Genomic DNA, 16,879 nt, shown 5'->3' with positions numbered 1-16,879 from the left:
TTCATTAGAATGTTAATCATTGAATTTGAAAATTGTGCTAGAAATCTGAAATTATTTAAATTGAACACTTTCTCCTAAAGATGGATGAACTTAGGCAATGTGGTATGGTCAAGAACAAATGGCACAGCTAGTAACAGCCAATGCAAGTAGCCGAGGCTCTAACTATGGGGTGTGAGATAGAACTTCTGGTCCAGTCTTCCACCCATCACACCATGTGGAGGTCTTGCTGTGATGGAAAAGCACTGGACCAAAAAGGAAGCATACCTCCCTCCTACCTCTGAAATGCACCAGACTTACCAGAGGCTTCCATTAGTGATTCTGAGGAATCGCCATTCAATCTCTGGGAAAAGCTGGAGTATCAGAATGCTGTGCCCAGAAAGAACCATCAAAGGTCCATTTCCTTAGCACCCAAAAGAGCAGTTGCAAACCTAGGACACACACTTACAAAGTAAGGCAGGATTTCCATACAGTGGATACAACGAGAACCTTTAGAAAGAAGCAGTGCCTGTTATGTTTTGTTTTTCCCAGTTAAAAGTAGGTGAAGGGGAAGCCACATGATACTAGGTAACAGAACACAGGCTCTGAATTCAGAGAGACATGGCTTCCAATGACTATTACGTACAAAATGGTGACCATGAACCGATCACATAATCTCCCCAATCTATAAATGGTGGACTGTGATTGTACCTACCTCCAACGGCTCTTAGAGGCTTAATAGGTTTGCCTGGTACGTAGTCGAAACTCACTGAGTCCCTATTCCACCCACATCTAACCTCTGCAGGCAAATAAGTTTAGAGAAGATTGTCAGGGCTTGTGCGTATGTGGGGGACTGGGGGTATCTACTATGTCTCAAGTAGAGCTGCTAATGTTACCTGCTAATGCTGTTGAGGACTTGCATGTACCAAACATTATCAATGGATCTAATCCACACAATTTCAGGAGAATGGGCACTGTAACTCCATTTTACAAGTGAGAATATTATGGCAGAGAGTTTCAATAGTTTGCATGAGGTCACACAGGCACCAACATTAGACCCAGGATTCAAACCCAGATGCCTAGAGGTGCTTAACCCTCCACCAAACTGCCTCTCCGGTGCCAGTGACGTTTTCCTGGGACTGTCGTGAGGATCAGGAAACTTGATGCATGTAAAATACAAGTATAGGTCCAAGCACCCAGTGCAGATCATGGGAGATGTTATATTGTCACATTCGATGTCCCAAACTAAATGAGTCTGAATCTGGTGACCTCTGAAAGAGAAGTAACCTGGGCACCTTCATTGGTTTCTGGCTCCCCTTGGAGCCAGTGCCCCAAAGAAAGCATCATGACCACTATCTCGGAAACATACAGAAATGACCATTGTTACAAACAATGCCGAATTTGATAGTTCAGTTGCCAGGCTTTCTTTCCTTGGACTTTCAATTAGATTTATCAAATACAAGTACACAGACAGAAGAGGTCTTTTGACTTTTTTAAAGTTTATTGGGCTTATTATGAAAACAAAGTACAGAATTCAAGCAGCAAAGATGGCGGCTTCAGGGTGTGTAAATAGAGCTGCAAGGCTGGTATTTGGTTAAAGAGCACTGAGGACCGCGCCTGGAAGCTGCATGCTGTCTGCACTCAGAGGCACGATTATGTGGGTGGCTGGAGCTGCCGACGGAGATTATGGAGCGAGTGGTGCTAAAGGCTACCCCTTGGCCCTGCCCCTGAATAATGGCAATATTTGTTATTGTTAGAGATTGAAATTCCCTGTATGCCCAGTGGTTTCCAAAACCGTTATGCAATAATGACATAATAGAAAAATGCACATGTGACCTGAAATAAGGCAAACCCAGAAAGGAACCCCAGCTAGATGCTCAGCAGACACTGTCAGGGACAATAAATGAAGAAGAATTGACCTCGTTGTGCCTCCATCTGTCACGGACTCTTTCCATCGCCACAGACTGCTGTTCTCCTGAACAGACAGAAGGCGACGATGGCAAAGTAGATGATGCTCTTGAGCAGGAGGAGGAGGTAGGTGTAGTAGGCAGCGGTGCTGGTGAGCTGCAGCTGCAGTGTACCTACGGAAAGTCATTTCATCAGTGTCACCTGTCCTCTTGAAAGGAGAGGGACTATTAACAGGAGGGGGTTACAATTATTTTCTTTTTACGATCTAAGTTGAAGTGACACGCTGCACCATCAAAACCCAAAAGTAAACATCTGCTGCACCACCAGCACCACCAACAAACAACAAGACAGCTCAGAATCCAGCTTGCAGGCCAATCAATAAACAACCTCTGCTCAGTGCACTTGGAACACTCCAAAATATTAAAATATTAAAAAGTAAAGTTGCATTTTTAATGAGTAAGTCTAATGAAAAAAAACATTTGTGATAAATACCTTTTAGCATTTCTTCATCCCACCATGTCTCTAACCAAATGCCACTTATTCTGAGAGCTTTGAATGCAAAGTTTTAGTCTTACATAATTTTGACAATAACCTATGACATTATTTTTGTTCCCATTTTAAAGAAACTGAGGGCAGAGAATGTAATTTGCTTGGTGTTATGCATTTACTAAGTACCAGAAACCAGCAACATGACTTTACAGAAGACATTCTTAGCTACTCTGATTCTGCATCTCCAAGTGCAATTAGGGTTAAGCATAAACATCAAGATGAATTGTTGATTTGAAGCATCTGGGGCAGTGTGTGTTGTTTATGCAATATGATTTCTACAAAGAGTACAGTCCATGAAAATGTGGTGTTCATAGTTGGTGGGTGGGAGAAGATTACATAAACTGGAACAAAGTAGTTAACCCAAATTCTCTGAAACTTTAGGAGGCAATGGCTCTCTCACCTGTCTTTCCTGAATGTCTCTCATTGGGCTATGGTACTACGGGTAATTGCACTTAATGTCCTTTGAAATTTTGAAGAAATATATGATATCAAGAAATAATTAACGACAGCGACGGCAGTCCAGACTGGCTGTTCAATGAACCACAAGGCCAAGTCCTTTCCTGTGGAAATTTTCCTTTGACATGCTCTAACTTCATTGAGTCAGAACTCCAGAATTATTAGACTTGATGTGGAAAGGGATGTTAGGAGGTGATGTGCTCAGAACTTCTTGCCCTTGGTCAGGTAAGGTGTTAGCTGAAGTCCAGAACCCCCTTGATATTGGAAAGGGATGAGAGATTAACAAGAATAATTACTTTCCTTCTATGAAGGGAGAAAGGGCCAGAAACGAATACTTACTCTGTGCCAGCTGAATGAGACACCCTATGTTAGACATTCCACATATATGACCTTATCTCTTGAATAACTGAGTTAGGTGTAATTACTCCTGGTTGGCAGATGAGGAAAAGTGTTTTTCACAAAATATAAGTACCCATATTCATGCAAGTAATAATTAAAAGCATTGGGGTTAAAGTTCAGTCTGCAGTACTCGGAAGCCCATGCACTCCCCCACCCAGCCATGTGTCCACTGTGTCTCAGGGCCTTGGGCTCTCTTGCTCTATGACTTGATCTTAGGGGAAGAGTAGATAACTGAGTAAGTATAGGAACTCTTGATTCAGATGGCCTGGGTTGAAACCCCAGATCTAGCTGTGTGGCATGGTGCAAAGGACTTAATTTTATCTCATTATCCTCATCTGAGAAATAGGAAAAAAATATTTTGTATCACTTCACAGGAATATTGTAAGAATTAAACAAGAAAGTCCTGTCAAAACATAGCACAATGCCTTCTATGTAAGAAACTCTCAGTAAATGTCAGTCTATGTTATTAACTACTAGCAAAGACCAAAGATTAAAAACATCTAGAAGCAGCTTGATATCATGTATTTTCTAGTCATTAGAAACAAAAGCCAAACAAATGAATGAAGTTCATTGTTGAAATAATTCCAAGCATATCATTGTGTCCTCTAATTTGCAGTCATCTCATACCAAAATCCAGCAATTATTGTGTTAAGATGACTACTAGGAAATGGCGGGTTGACTTAAAAAGTATCGCTCAATCTATTCTGCAAAATCCAGCCATTCTGACTTTTCTACCTTAAGCCAGAGAAGTTCAAAAGTAAGCTCTTCAGGAGGGAAAAATGCTATAGCATGACATAAAAGCAAACATATACAAAAACTTACCACTTTGCTCTTTCAGACAAGCTTTTTCTGTAGGATTATTAGCAGCGACCTCTACAAGAAATGAGAGCTACTATTAATCAATTGTTTGTATCCATTATTTGTGTGTGTGTGTGCATGTGCATGTGTGTGTGCATGTGCGTGTGTGTGTGTGTGTGTAGACACATAGATGATAGCTAGATAGGGTGGAAGGAAGACAGGAAGGAAGGGAGGGAGGGAGGGGGGGAGAGAGAGAGAGAGAACGAAAGAAAGAAAAGAAAGAACGAAAAAGAGATTCTGCCATCAGAGAGGAGAGAGCCATTAAAAATATGAGCCCCACCACTGTAGAAATAGTTGCTCAGATTCTAGGTAATTCACCAGATCTAATTCATATACTGTGTTTCTTAACCCAAAGAAGTTGAAGTTCATGAAGGATACATTTTTTTTCTTTTTAATCATTACTGGAGAGCACTACCCAAGACTACCTTGTTTTCCTCCTGCATTCGTAGCTCCTAGCACAGTACTTGCCACAAAGTAGCGTTCAAAAAATACTTGTGGAATGGAAAAAACAAACAGGAAAAGAGGCCTCTCTACAGTCTTTAGCACACACTGCTGACCTGAAGGGTTTGTTACCAATATAAATTCATTTAATCCTAAAATCCACAACAGAACCTTACATGTTTCAAGTTGTCTGAGTTAGGCAGATTTCCCATCTAAGCAAAGGACAACAGCCATGCCTCTCCAAATGATGCATATCACTAATTTCCCCATAACTTTCTGGAGCTGCGGTGTTTGTGAACATGACAGCAATATTAATCAAATCTAATGTCTACTGAGTGATTATTTTTATGCCAGGCACTATGTTAAATGTTTCACATGCATTACCTCATTTAATCCTCCAGTAACACTGAAGTGAGAACTCCATGTTACAGACCATGAAATGAGGTTTAGAGCATATTAGTAACTTGCTGGCAGAACCAGCATTCAAAGGATTGTTGAGGGACATTAATGAGAAAGAGCATGAAGAAAGTACTCTGTAAAAATAATCCATAGAAATAGAAAATAATCTATAGAGAGACTACATAATCCACCATTGTGGACACTAAAAACATCTTTTCTTCCAGATATCTTAATTATGCTTTGCAAATGACCTTTTTATTACAGAAGCTCAGCATTTCAGTGCAATTCTTTCAAAGAATAGAAAGATAGACCAAGTCACATTTATAGTTCTCTGAATATATGTATAAAACCTGAGGTGAGAGTTGTATTTATCTACAACATTAAAGAAAGCAAATATGCATAAAAGACACAATTTCTTGAAAAGATCATTGATCCTTGGACGGAGGAATACAGCCTGGTTATTTTGGTTTATCCTTTTTCTACTAGATGAGTTCTTGCCCATATGGATATGCCTCTCGTATGCAGTTCTGTGCAGTCAACAAGATCTTTCTGTGGTGTGTGTGTGCTCTAAAAAAGTGGGTTTGAGGTATAGGCTTTGGGGTAAATTCCAATTTGGTTATGTTAGTATAATCCTGTTTAGATGTTAAAATATCCTCAACGACTGACTTTAATATGTCTTAAAAGTCTCTTTCTTTTCCTCACAGTGACTTTATTCCTTGAAAGATAAATAAAATCTCTTACAATGATGCACTGATTGAGGTAGAAACATTAAGTAACAATTTTCCATATAAAATCCATGTGTGTATCCTAAGTTCTCTTTCTCAGTTGAAGTTGGTTCAAAACTAGAACCAGACTAGTTTTATCTCTCTTCAAAATCACTTCATGTATTTGTGCTTCCATGGCGTATTTTTAGCTTTTATCAGAAACAAAAACAACAAACAAAAACCTTCCAACAGGTACCATTAGAAATCTGCTGTAGAATGACTACAACAGAAGTGCTCTCATTAGCGTTGGCCATGAGAAACCCACAGGAGACGTGTGTTTCAGACATTAAGAGCCAGGTAAAACACAATATAACCCGAAACTTCTCTCCTTTATGACCAGCACCATGGAACTTACTGTACTTCTTATTTTCCCCTGATCACTAGAAAAATCAAAACCTAATAGGACACTTATGCCCAGTGGTTATATTAAAAGTGGGCTTTGCATATTGGCTTTCCTTCTGTTTCTTAGCCATAGAAATGATTAGTGTTGTTTTGGAATCTTACTTTAGTTTTAGGAAAGGATATAAATAAAGATACGAATACATACATCCATGTTATATTTTCAAAAGCGAATGTTTTCACCGACATTATTTCATTTGCTCTTCTTCATCACAGCCCCAGGAGAAAGCCAAGGCAAGTAAGTGTTCGAACCACATTTGAACATTGGAGAAACTCAGGTCCGAGAAGGTAAAGACTCACTCACATCAGGAATTCAGACCGGTGCCCAGCAAGGGTCCCAGCACATCTGGCTACATGCTTGTTCCCTTGCTGAACAAGGGCTTGTAACCACAGAGGCGTGTACCAGCTGGCTCCTTCTTGGGGGAGCTCTGGTACGTCACGCTGATGCTCCGGAATTTGGGTTCTAAGTCTAGTGAGTTACTAGACGCTGCCGGGGCCGGGCCGTTCAGGCCTCTGCCCACACTGTCCAAATATGCACAGCGTCTGCATCAAGGGCACTCCTCTGGGACATCACGGGGTAACTGAATGATTAGAATAATATATCCTCCTTACTGTGTGCGTCCCTCTTGGGAGGGTAGTGCATCCTGGCGCATTCACCCAAACCTCCCTTCCAGGCCTGGCACATGGCCCGACTGCAGGAGATGTGTGCTGAGCACCATTTCCACTGGCAAGAGGTGCTTTCATCATGTAGATGATGGTAACCTCACCCAACCGTTAACTATGAAGTTTTACCCTTTGGTAGTATATAAACCACAAATCTCAGAAAGTTAATACCATAATAAAACTGCAGCGGGTCAGTTATTCTATGTCTTTATGGAGCTTTTCCTGGCTCCCTCAGATGAGCACCATTTTGTCACCTAATAACTCCCTGTTGATGGGTTATACTTTCATTATAGCAAAACTAAAGCGATAGTGACTTCGCTTGCAGAGGACAGCGTTCCTGAAAGATGTATCATTATTCTTAATTCCTGATCAAGTAAAGTCATCAAAAGTGGATTTTTTTTTTACCATTTACTGTGTGCTAAATTGCTAGGTGCTTTTAAATATGTTATTCCATTTAATCCATACAACTCTAAAAACATCATTGTGACCTTAATATTTTGGATGGTAAAACAGGCTGACAAAAGTTAAGTACATTTTCAATCTCTTTTTCTTCTTTATGTTCTATTGGGAAATATGTCATTTACACCACTATTAGATGGAGCAACATTTAGGATATATGGGTGCCAAAAAACACATATACAAGTGGACACGTTGGTCAGTGTTGCTCAAGCAGTAGTTCGCCATCATCAGAAGTGTCTGGAATCTGATGGTAACCACTTTGAGCACCTCTTGTAATTGCAGAAGTCAAATGTGGCTTATTCATCTTTTGTTATCAGTATATATTGAGTATTACAATTTTAATATATTTTCCTCTCTTAAAATGTGTATACATCTTTTTTGGCACCCAGTGTGTGTGTGTTTGTGTGTGTGTGTAAATACTTGACAGAAAAGGAGGGATGTTCCCTTTGAAAAAAGTGTTCTGGGAGGTTGCATTTATATGTATATAAACATACCTTTCTTTATTGAAGGAAAAAGAATCTCTTGATCAACTCCTTTTATGTTATTCTCGTGTCTGACTATACATTTGTGTTCTTTATCCATTGATTTTGCAGTCACGGTCAGCCAGCTGAATTTCATGTACGTGTCATTAGTCTTCATGATATTTCCCTGCTGGGATTCCAGGATCGTGTTGCTGTTCTTTTCCTTCCAATGTACCTTAATAACGTCGGGGAAAAAGTTCTCAAGAAGACAAAGATATGTTCCAGTGTTTTGGAGGTTTACTTCAGCCATTGACGGAAGAAAAATAGTGGGTTTGGGGGAGAATTGCGTCCCAAAGTTTCTATCTGTGGGAAGAAAGGGGATAGCAATTAAGAAGGATTATTAGAAAAACACAAACATTGTGTGGTTTTTTGGAGCAGCCTACAGCACAATAGAAGGAAGAAAAGTTGCCTTTGAATTAGTGCTTATTATGGCCTGTCATCCACGATAGATTGTGAAGTACTTATCATTGTTCTTAGTTTCTGATGGAAAAGACATCCAAGAGGTCGAGTAACTTGTCCAAAGTCACAGCTATTAAATGACACAGCCTGGATTAAAACATAGCCTTTGTCTTCTCTACATGCTAAGATGCGGCGTGACTTTCAGTTTCTCCATAGCAAGGCTTCCAACTTTTGTGAATGTACATATTTTTTAATCCCTTTCGTACTATCAAAGTGGAGCCTATTTTCAAGGTGGAGAGTGGATGGCGAGAAGGAGACCCGGTAACTTAGTTGATCTCTACAGATGAGAATCTTTGGTCACTTGTAAAACGCTTTCCTTTCCCATCCCGTGAATTCTGTAACTCAAGCTCGCTTTGGTCAAGTAACACATTCTCATGTTCTGCAACTCTGTGGAAACTCACTCTTCATTTAACTGATTCTGGAATGCTCCATGTTATCTTTTTTCCATATAAATAAATGCCAGGGGGAAGTTTTTCATTTTTTCTAAGGAATACCCAATGACTTGTTTCAATGGGAATCTACTCCCACATGTACTTAACAATCTATCAAGTTGATCTTTTAGCTTCAAATGTGGACCTCATGCCCAGTTCTGAAATAATGGAGTTCTCCAAATTGATCTCTAATTTTATATAACATCTTCATTTCACATCTGAACCATTCCAGATTTTTGAGGAGGGCTCTATTTAAGTTGCACATCCAAATTAGTTATGAGGCCTAGAATCGAAGCAAAATAGCAATATTTCCAAAACTTCTAATAAAAATAGTATTGATTATTTTCAGAAATACTCATATTAATCTTGTTAAGTAAATGTCCTTAACAGAATTTTGGTTCACTTTAGAAAATGCTTATCAAAACCACATTTTATTTTGTAATTCCATTTGAAGTTTAAGCATGACTGATGTACCATATTTTGAATATGCCATATTTTGACTCTCAGTGTCTCGCCTAAAATTGGTATCTACACTATAAGGCTGCTCAGCTGTTCTAGAGCTCCATCAGTTTTGTTGTTTTTACCCGCTGAATAAAATGTATATATAATTAGTGTAACACTAAAAGCTGTGGCTCTAGAGTTTCTTGCAGACATAATGTGAAAATATGTAACAAAACATCAAAATTTACAAAGGCATGTCACTTGAATGCTGGAATGTTATTTGATGATACACTTATTATTAATCTAAGGATTGAAATAATAAATGTTAGAACACTTTCCAGTTTAATTTGCAATTGAAACACAAATGCTTTACTAATATTCTCTTTGGGCTAGCTTGGAGTGAATGTAATAATTCAAAGGGCAATTCAAAAAGAAAGAAAGAATTGGATTTCTCGTTTGAGAAGAAAAGGAAAAAATCTTGAGAATTTCTGCCTGTGTAGCAAAACTCGTGATTTTTATACTAAATCAATGAGCAAATAATGTTGAGTTTTTTTAATCGTGCTATAAATATAACTACGTCATATTGTGCTTGTTTTAATTTTATACATCTTGCTATTAGTGCAGAGGTAGTTTATTGATTATAATAGTAGACACTGTATATTTGTCCAACCAGATACTTTGTTTTTAATTTAAAAAGCATGTTATATAAAATAAGATAAATTTTTCAAATACACATTATATTTACATAATTTTAGTCTCTAGTCAATATATTAAATAATCTTATTTTCATCTTAGGAACTTCATTTTTTCTTTATACTAATAATTCTAATTCATTATACTAAAGAAAGTGAAAATCAAAATGATAAACTTGGAAAATTTCTGTGTGGTAAAATACTAAACCTGTTCTTTTTCCTTAGCTAGATTCTTTGTAATTTTTCTCAAGATAAAATTAATCTTGAACTTTCATAACTTTCTCAATGTAATAGTTAACTGAATGTTAAATAGCTTACTTGATCACATATGGCTAGTGCCTATATTTTGGATAATTGTATCACATGTTTTTTCTTACATTCTCTTTTTAAATTTATCAAAAGTGTTTTTTTATGGTCAAAATCATTTTCATGATGCATATAATGGGAAACAGGTTAAAAATAAATAAGCCTGTCCAATACATTTACATCCATTCATTTCCATAATCAAATAATACATTTGAGTTAAATTATCCGAGTTGTTTAAATTTATTAATATTTAGCAGTATGAATTCTATATAAATTTACCAAATGTCAACTCAATTTTCAGTTGAAAGGATACTTCAAACTTACATATTGATACTAAGTGTTCTGTATTTTTTCTTCTCACTTTTGTTTTATCAGATAAGTAGTTATAGCTATTTTATGAATTTCAAACTTATGACATTTCTCTCTATATTTAATTGACTTTACATATTGACCATTTTCTGTATGAATTTCTTTTTTTTTTCTGATAAATATGAACAAGAAGCCCAAACTTACTAGGTTTAAATATTAGGGCCAATAAATGTTAGTGATAGGTGATATCAGTTAATATAAAAGATTAATATTTAAAGCAATGAAACAATAAGAAAATTAAAAACAAGCACACATTAATCTCATTTTTCATGCCAAATGAGGGAAAAGTGGTGGTAGAGAGGAACAAATACCCTCAAATTATTTTTTTTGAGCATTTAGAAGTAAAACTGAATTCTCTGGGAGGTTTCTGCTCTGTCCGTATCATAGGTTGCAAACAACCCTTCACACTGGATATGATCTCCCTTTACATTTGGATTGGGAAACAGCCATCCAGCCCCTATGATACGTTACAAAGTGTAGAAGTACTTGATTCATACCACCTCAATCAATTCCCATACAACCCGTCTGGATGCATACTTATCCCGTTTTATGGATTAAGAAACTGAGGCCAGGGAACCATCTCCCCAGTTCACATAAGCATAACTGGTGGAGCTGCACGGAGCTCCAGGTCACCCCGATGCCACAGCTCTGGCCCTTCCACCACGGGAAAAGGACATGTGTCAACTCACAAAACTCACCTTCATAATCAACTTTGTCCTTGGGCCAAACACTTCCATGAGAATTACATACATTATACATGAGCATGTTATACAAATCCACATGTACACAAAATCCAAATCCTGTTACAATATTGGCACGATGTTCACTATGCGTGCCTTTGTTATTAGGATTTGTATTTACAGTCTCTCCTAGGATTTCTACATCTAATCCCCATCACATTCCTGTTTGGTTTTTTCTAAATATTCTTACTATTATTCCAAATTAATTGTTTCTTGTCTTCCCCCTAATACCTTGAAAAAATTGCACAGCTACCTACCTGTGATGACAAGTTTTGTTCCACCACCGAAGACTTTTCTGTCATAATTCCACAGTGATTCAACCCATATCAAAAACTGTAGACTAATTTAACTTCTCTGAGTTTTTCAAGTGCGAGTGGAACTATAGTGGGCTGCAGTTCAAGACATCAGGTTCTAGTCCTGCCTCATTTTGCTCATAACAAGTTCTGTGGCCTAGCAAATCAAGTAAACTAAAGTTTATGGTGCTTTATGTACCTGAAAACAATGATGTTCCTATCAATTCAACATCACTACCGGTGTCAAAGTGAGACCAAAGTGAAACAAGATTTGCAAAGCAATTTGATTAAAATGCAATGGACATAAGAGATTATAATAATTATTAGCAATTGGATTGTGATAACTCCGTGCTCCAAGGTGACATTTTTATCTCTTGGGACCAAACCTGGACCTCATCAACAAGAATTCAGCATTTGAGGTTGCAGCTAAATGAGAGGCAATGCATTTCTCTTGGCTGCAATGCATCTGGAATTCTCAAAACCATCATCACAGCAAATGTGCCTCATTAATAAGCAACCATTTGTCTTGTCTTATCTGCATTTGCAGTGTTCAGAAAATCAAAGGAAACATTGGCTTAAGCCAAATAATATGCAGTCAGTAGATGGAACTGCTTCTCTCATGTTATCCAGAACAAATTGCTCTTTCCCCATCAACAACACAATCTATTTGCATTCCAAGCTTTCACCAGAAATTTCAGCCTCAAACAGATATCTTTCCAGCTCATGCTGCAAGTTCAGCTTGAAGCTCTTGGCATTGGTCCTTCAAGCCAGAATGACTAGATAAATGGCAGGATGCCTGTCCTCAAATCCTCCTATTGTCATGTTAGATCACGCAGAGGTTACCTGCCTGACCATGTCTGCTGAGGGTCACCATCTGTGAAGGTCATTAAATGTTGTAATGCTTGTGGCATTGATGCAGTGCTAGTGCAGGATGGGTTTGTTTAAAGACCATTCCTTCCATTTTATAAAGTGGACGTTGAAGACAATAGTCTCTCTTTCACTTCAGTTTCCTCCTGAAAGACTCATGCATTGAAACCTTTTTTTTTGTATTTTGTTAATTAAATGTTTTATTTTCAGATAACTGTTTTCTAATTTTATAATGGGAAAACACATATTTGAAAATTTGGTGCAATCATTTTATCAATTAATAAAAAGTATGTATTCTACTACATTTTTCGTACCAAATTTTTTTCCTTTATTCACTTTTTTATTGAGATGTAACTGACATAACTCTTCTACCTTTGAACATAAAATTTGACCCTATGTTTCTTGCTAGATAATTATAGGTCTTTTTTCTTCTGCTTTCTTGGTGTCTTTTATCTTCTATTTTTATTTCATGGTCTGACTGTAACTTGTGTACTTGATTTGAGGTCTTATAGATTTTGAAAATAAGCTGTTTAAATAAATGACCAATAGTTTGCGCATTATAACTTGTTTCTTTTTAAGAGAATTTATATTTGTATCACTGACCATGTCCCAAACTGTGGCAGGTGATTTCCATGTTTAATTTCATTTAATCCTCACAACATCCACTTGAGGTAGTTGTTACATAGGTACAAAGAATGGATGGAAATATATAAAAATGTTAAAAGTGGTGTGTCAATATTAAATTTATTTCTTTTTGTATTTTCCAATTTTTTGTATAATGGGTATGTAGTATTTCTATAGTTTTAATAAAGCAATGACCAATGAATCAAAATTTATTTGCTAAAAGATGATTATACAGAAAGTGATAGTCCAAGAATTGAAGTCTATAATTTTCCCTGAACCACACTCTCCTAAAAACATTTTTCAGGACTCTCATGAATTATATCTATATCACCATTTTTAAATTTGATTGCTACAATTTACATCGAATATATAGTCAGTTGGGATAAAGAGTCCATAAAGTTGCTTTTCAGTTTATAAATTCATTTGTCATATGCTCACAACCACTAAGTAAACCAAAATATATATTTCTTTCATTTTTTCAATGCTTTATCAATTTTGTGGAAACTCTTTGAAAACCTTTTGAATGGATCTGGTAGGCTAGAACATCCTTGTGACATGAGGTTACTCATCCAGGCAAAATTTCATCTCTAAGGGTAATGAGAATGAAAATTTACTGGACTGAATTTAGAAAAAAACAAATCCAGCTTGTGACATTCTTGAATATGGTGATGCACCTAAATATTTTGATATTTCTTATTAATCATCTGCTGACCAAATGACAAATTTAGCAAGTTTTTGTTCATTTCTTTCCATTGGTTATTTCTGGAATCAAATAACTAAAATATGTAAACTTCTTTACAAATCTTTCAACAAGGAAATGCCACATGGCCCTAACATTTCCACCCCTTAGGGACTCAGAGTTGCTCTAAGCAGTTAACCCCTCCTCAGTGTCCTTCATGGGACATCAGGCAGACAGCTCCCTCCAAGGAAACTGATGGAGTCACCAACCTCTCCAGAGATCCCACCATGATTCATAACCAAACTGGGACCGAATACAAGAATTCAGAGCAAGCCCCAGCACCTTCGTCGGCAGCACCTGTGTCACCTGTCTCCACTCCCTACTTTAACTGAAGCATGTAAAGAAATTTACCTGTAACGAGGAGCTGTGTGCCAGGACCAAACACTTTGATTCTCCTGGCATCTGTTTGCCCACCAACTGGAAAACCTTTATAGAAATATCTCTTTGTGCCTGTTTTAAAATTGTGCCCGAATTTTCTTGAATATTTACATAAATATATAAAAATTGACCCTGCTTACATTAAACCAAGATGAAGTTGAAGCAAAAGCACACTATATATAAATGTAGTCCAGAACTGAACAACTTAACCTTATCTGCCTGGGCAGCTTGAGTTATGTCATTTTCGTATCAATTCATGTGTGGTAGAGAGTATGATTTTATATTTTGTTCCCATTTTGCCTGAATATTCGAACTCTCCTCTCTGAAAGGGTTTTCATGTATCAAGTCTGATTTTTGCCTACAGTGTAATTGAGAGTTAATATATATTTTTTTAATTTTCAAAGAGGAACAATAATAGGAATAATATATTTGAGTACTTAATAAGTGTATTTCAATATGTTTGCAGGTATTTTTTTATTTATATGTATTGAGGGGTGGGTATCTGGATTGATTCTAAAGTAACTTCTTTCCAGAATCCAGTTCCCATTGATAGTAGACCAGATAAGCTGTTAGAGAGTGTGAATTCTTAATGATGGTGTCTTATGCTATTTATGCTGAGAGATTGCTCCTTCGGACTTGAACATACCCTTCCCGTTTCCAGAGAATTGACTATAAATCCTGTGCTGTTCATCAGAGGATCCTATTCGGTTTGGTATTTCTGCTGATGGGCCAGCTGAGTTATGCAATTAGTTATGCATTTTAGTACAACTACTATAGTTCTTTTATTAGCTACAACATTTCCAGCAAATATGATGCCACTACAGAAAGAAAATTGAGTAGAATTGTATCAAATGACTTGTCATTTTATAGAAATACCCTGAGAATCATATTTTGAGTATTTAATGAATGCATATTCAACACTACTTATTTGATCTTTTTTTATGGGGAGACAGAACTAATTTCTGTTTCATGATTAGAAGCAGAAGCACTATTTTCATGAATGAGTATTAATACAAATTATGAATTATTACTAATTAAATAGTCAATTAAAGTTTCCATTTAAAAGGGCAGTCTATAGCAGAGTAAATATTCAGAATATAAAAACATGACTTACTGGTTCTATTATCACATAATGGTCCACAGCAATTAGTCATGTGATCTTTAGGTAAATAACCAAACTACCCTAAGCCTCAGTTTCCTTATGTACAAAATGGGAATAAGAGGATCTCTTATGCAAGACTGTTGCAAAATGAGATAAGGCACTGAAACTATTAATATGGTATCTGGTCCTTCATAAGCATTATCTAATGTTAGTATTCTCTTAATGGGATGGTTTTGGGCCATTTTATCAAATTCTTCCACCAAACAAAATATATGGGTTTTATAAACAATAACTATTACATAAATTAAGAAAGAAAACAAGCTCATAAACCCAAGACTTCTTGCCTTTCTGGCCAAAGAACATAGGGCCCAATCAAGCCAAAATCTAGAATACTTATTCATTAGACTAGAAGCTATTGGAGCATTGGGACTATGTCTTATTCACCCTTTTATCCCCAGCATTCAGCACAGAGACAATGAATGAACAAACAAGGATGGAAAATCATGCACTCTTTTCATGGAGTTTGGAGCTGAAATGGATTATTGAGTTTAAAAGTCCATTTAACTGTGCCATCTCTAGGCAGTATGATAAAATTTGTGATAGCATGAATTTTGACTGAGTTCAGTCTACCCTCTAAGTATCTAGAGTAATAAGGAGTAAGATTTACTGATGTTCTATACTCATTTACTATGAGAATGAAGCTTTGGCACTGGTGTTAGGGATGGGATGAAAACCAATTACAGGTTTTGCGGATTGTTGAGAGAAAGGAGCACTACGTATTTTCTCAAATATAGAGAAGAGATAATAAAGGTGTCTCTCAATTAAAAGACCATTTATAAGAAAAGTATCTTAAACCAATAATTTATTCAATAGTTCACACACATGGTCCTCAAAATACGTTAATTTCTAGCCTGAGTCTACCCTTTCTTTGTGTGTGTGTATATATGCATTCTAAAAATAGAATTTCAATCTGCTTACAAGCAAGGAAATAAATACACCATTTACAAAGTAGTTTTGTTTCCACATACAGTGACCAGTAGCTTCAAAATTGCAGATCATATGCTGAGGCCAAGAGTGTGGCAGTCAGACAGGTTGATCCTAAATTGCTTTATCTAAAAAGCATCTATCGGTTTTTTATTTATTAAAGTGAAAATAGAAAGAAGTTACTTACCAGGGGAAGTTACTATGAGTTTAGTTCCTTCTGCAAATATCTTGATCCAGCCCGAGCTATCACACTGGTTGCAGCTCTTACAAAAATCTCACCTTTTCCTAAGTTTCGTGACATGATCAGTAGTGAGAAAACTGTGCTGGCCATTTGATCCTCTGGGTTCCTTTGGAAGTCCTTCAATATAGGTTTTGTGGCATCTGCTGTTTCATAAGTTTTCCTCAGATAAGTTGACCCAATTGTCTATTTTCCACCAAGGCAGTAATAATCCACTAACAGAAAGTAGAAATAATAAGTTCAGGAAAAGAACAGGCCAAACTGGTCAAGCAGCTACTTTTCTAAATCGCCAGGAAAACTATTCAGAGAACTAAGACTTCTTTATTTCCAGGTGTTCAATTTGTGAAACTGCTCAGAGATTGCATCAAAGGCAAGGTCCTTCTGTTCTCAGAAACACCAGGGTTTGCTCTGTTAGCAATTTGGG

General features: G+C 36.9%; 1 protein-coding gene across 3 annotated transcripts; it reads right to left on the bottom strand.

Annotated features, from left to right (window-relative positions):
• Positions 1 to 1,473: 1,473 nt before the first annotated feature.
• TARP (TCR gamma alternate reading frame protein) lies at positions 1,474 to 16,650 on the bottom strand. Of its 3 annotated transcripts, none has more exons than XM_019631050.1 (4): positions 16,405 to 16,650; positions 7,766 to 8,095; positions 4,111 to 4,161; positions 1,474 to 2,057 (listed from the first exon to the last, which is right to left on the bottom strand). In XM_019631050.1, the coding sequence occupies exons 2-4, from the start codon at positions 8,040 to 8,042 to the stop codon at positions 1,915 to 1,917; spliced, it is 471 nt and encodes a 156-aa protein (XP_019486595.1). In that variant the 5' UTR covers positions 8,043 to 8,095; positions 16,405 to 16,650; the 3' UTR covers positions 1,474 to 1,914. The 3 variants fall into 3 exon arrangements, with proteins under 3 accessions (XP_019486595.1, XP_019486594.1, XP_019486596.1); XM_019631049.1 differs by lacking the exon at positions 16,405 to 16,650 and adding an exon at positions 11,488 to 11,748; XM_019631051.1 differs by lacking the exons at positions 1,474 to 2,057; positions 16,405 to 16,650 and adding exons at positions 2,067 to 3,143; positions 11,488 to 11,749.
• Positions 16,651 to 16,879: the final 229 nt, after the last annotated feature.

The sequence above is a fragment of the Hipposideros armiger genome, unplaced genomic scaffold (assembly GCF_001890085.2).
Source record: "Hipposideros armiger isolate ML-2016 unplaced genomic scaffold, ASM189008v1 scaffold_981, whole genome shotgun sequence".
NCBI lineage: Eukaryota > Metazoa > Chordata > Mammalia > Chiroptera > Hipposideridae > Hipposideros > Hipposideros armiger.
Note: the sequence above shows the minus strand (reverse complement) of the source record. Positions and strands in the feature narration are given on the sequence as shown.

Coding starts and splice junctions, on each gene's coding strand:
- TARP (XM_019631050.1), bottom strand. CDS start 8,042: ATGGCTGAAGTAAACCTCCAAAACACTGGAACATATCTTTGTCTTCTT. Junction 4,162..7,765: donor TTTTCCTTCAATAAAGAAAG/GTATGTTTATAT, acceptor CATTTCTTGTAG/AGGTCGCTGCTAATAATCCT. Junction 2,058..4,110: donor TTGTCTGAAAGAGCAAAGTG/GTAAGTTTTTGT, acceptor GACTTTCCGTAG/GTACACTGCAGCTGCAGCTC.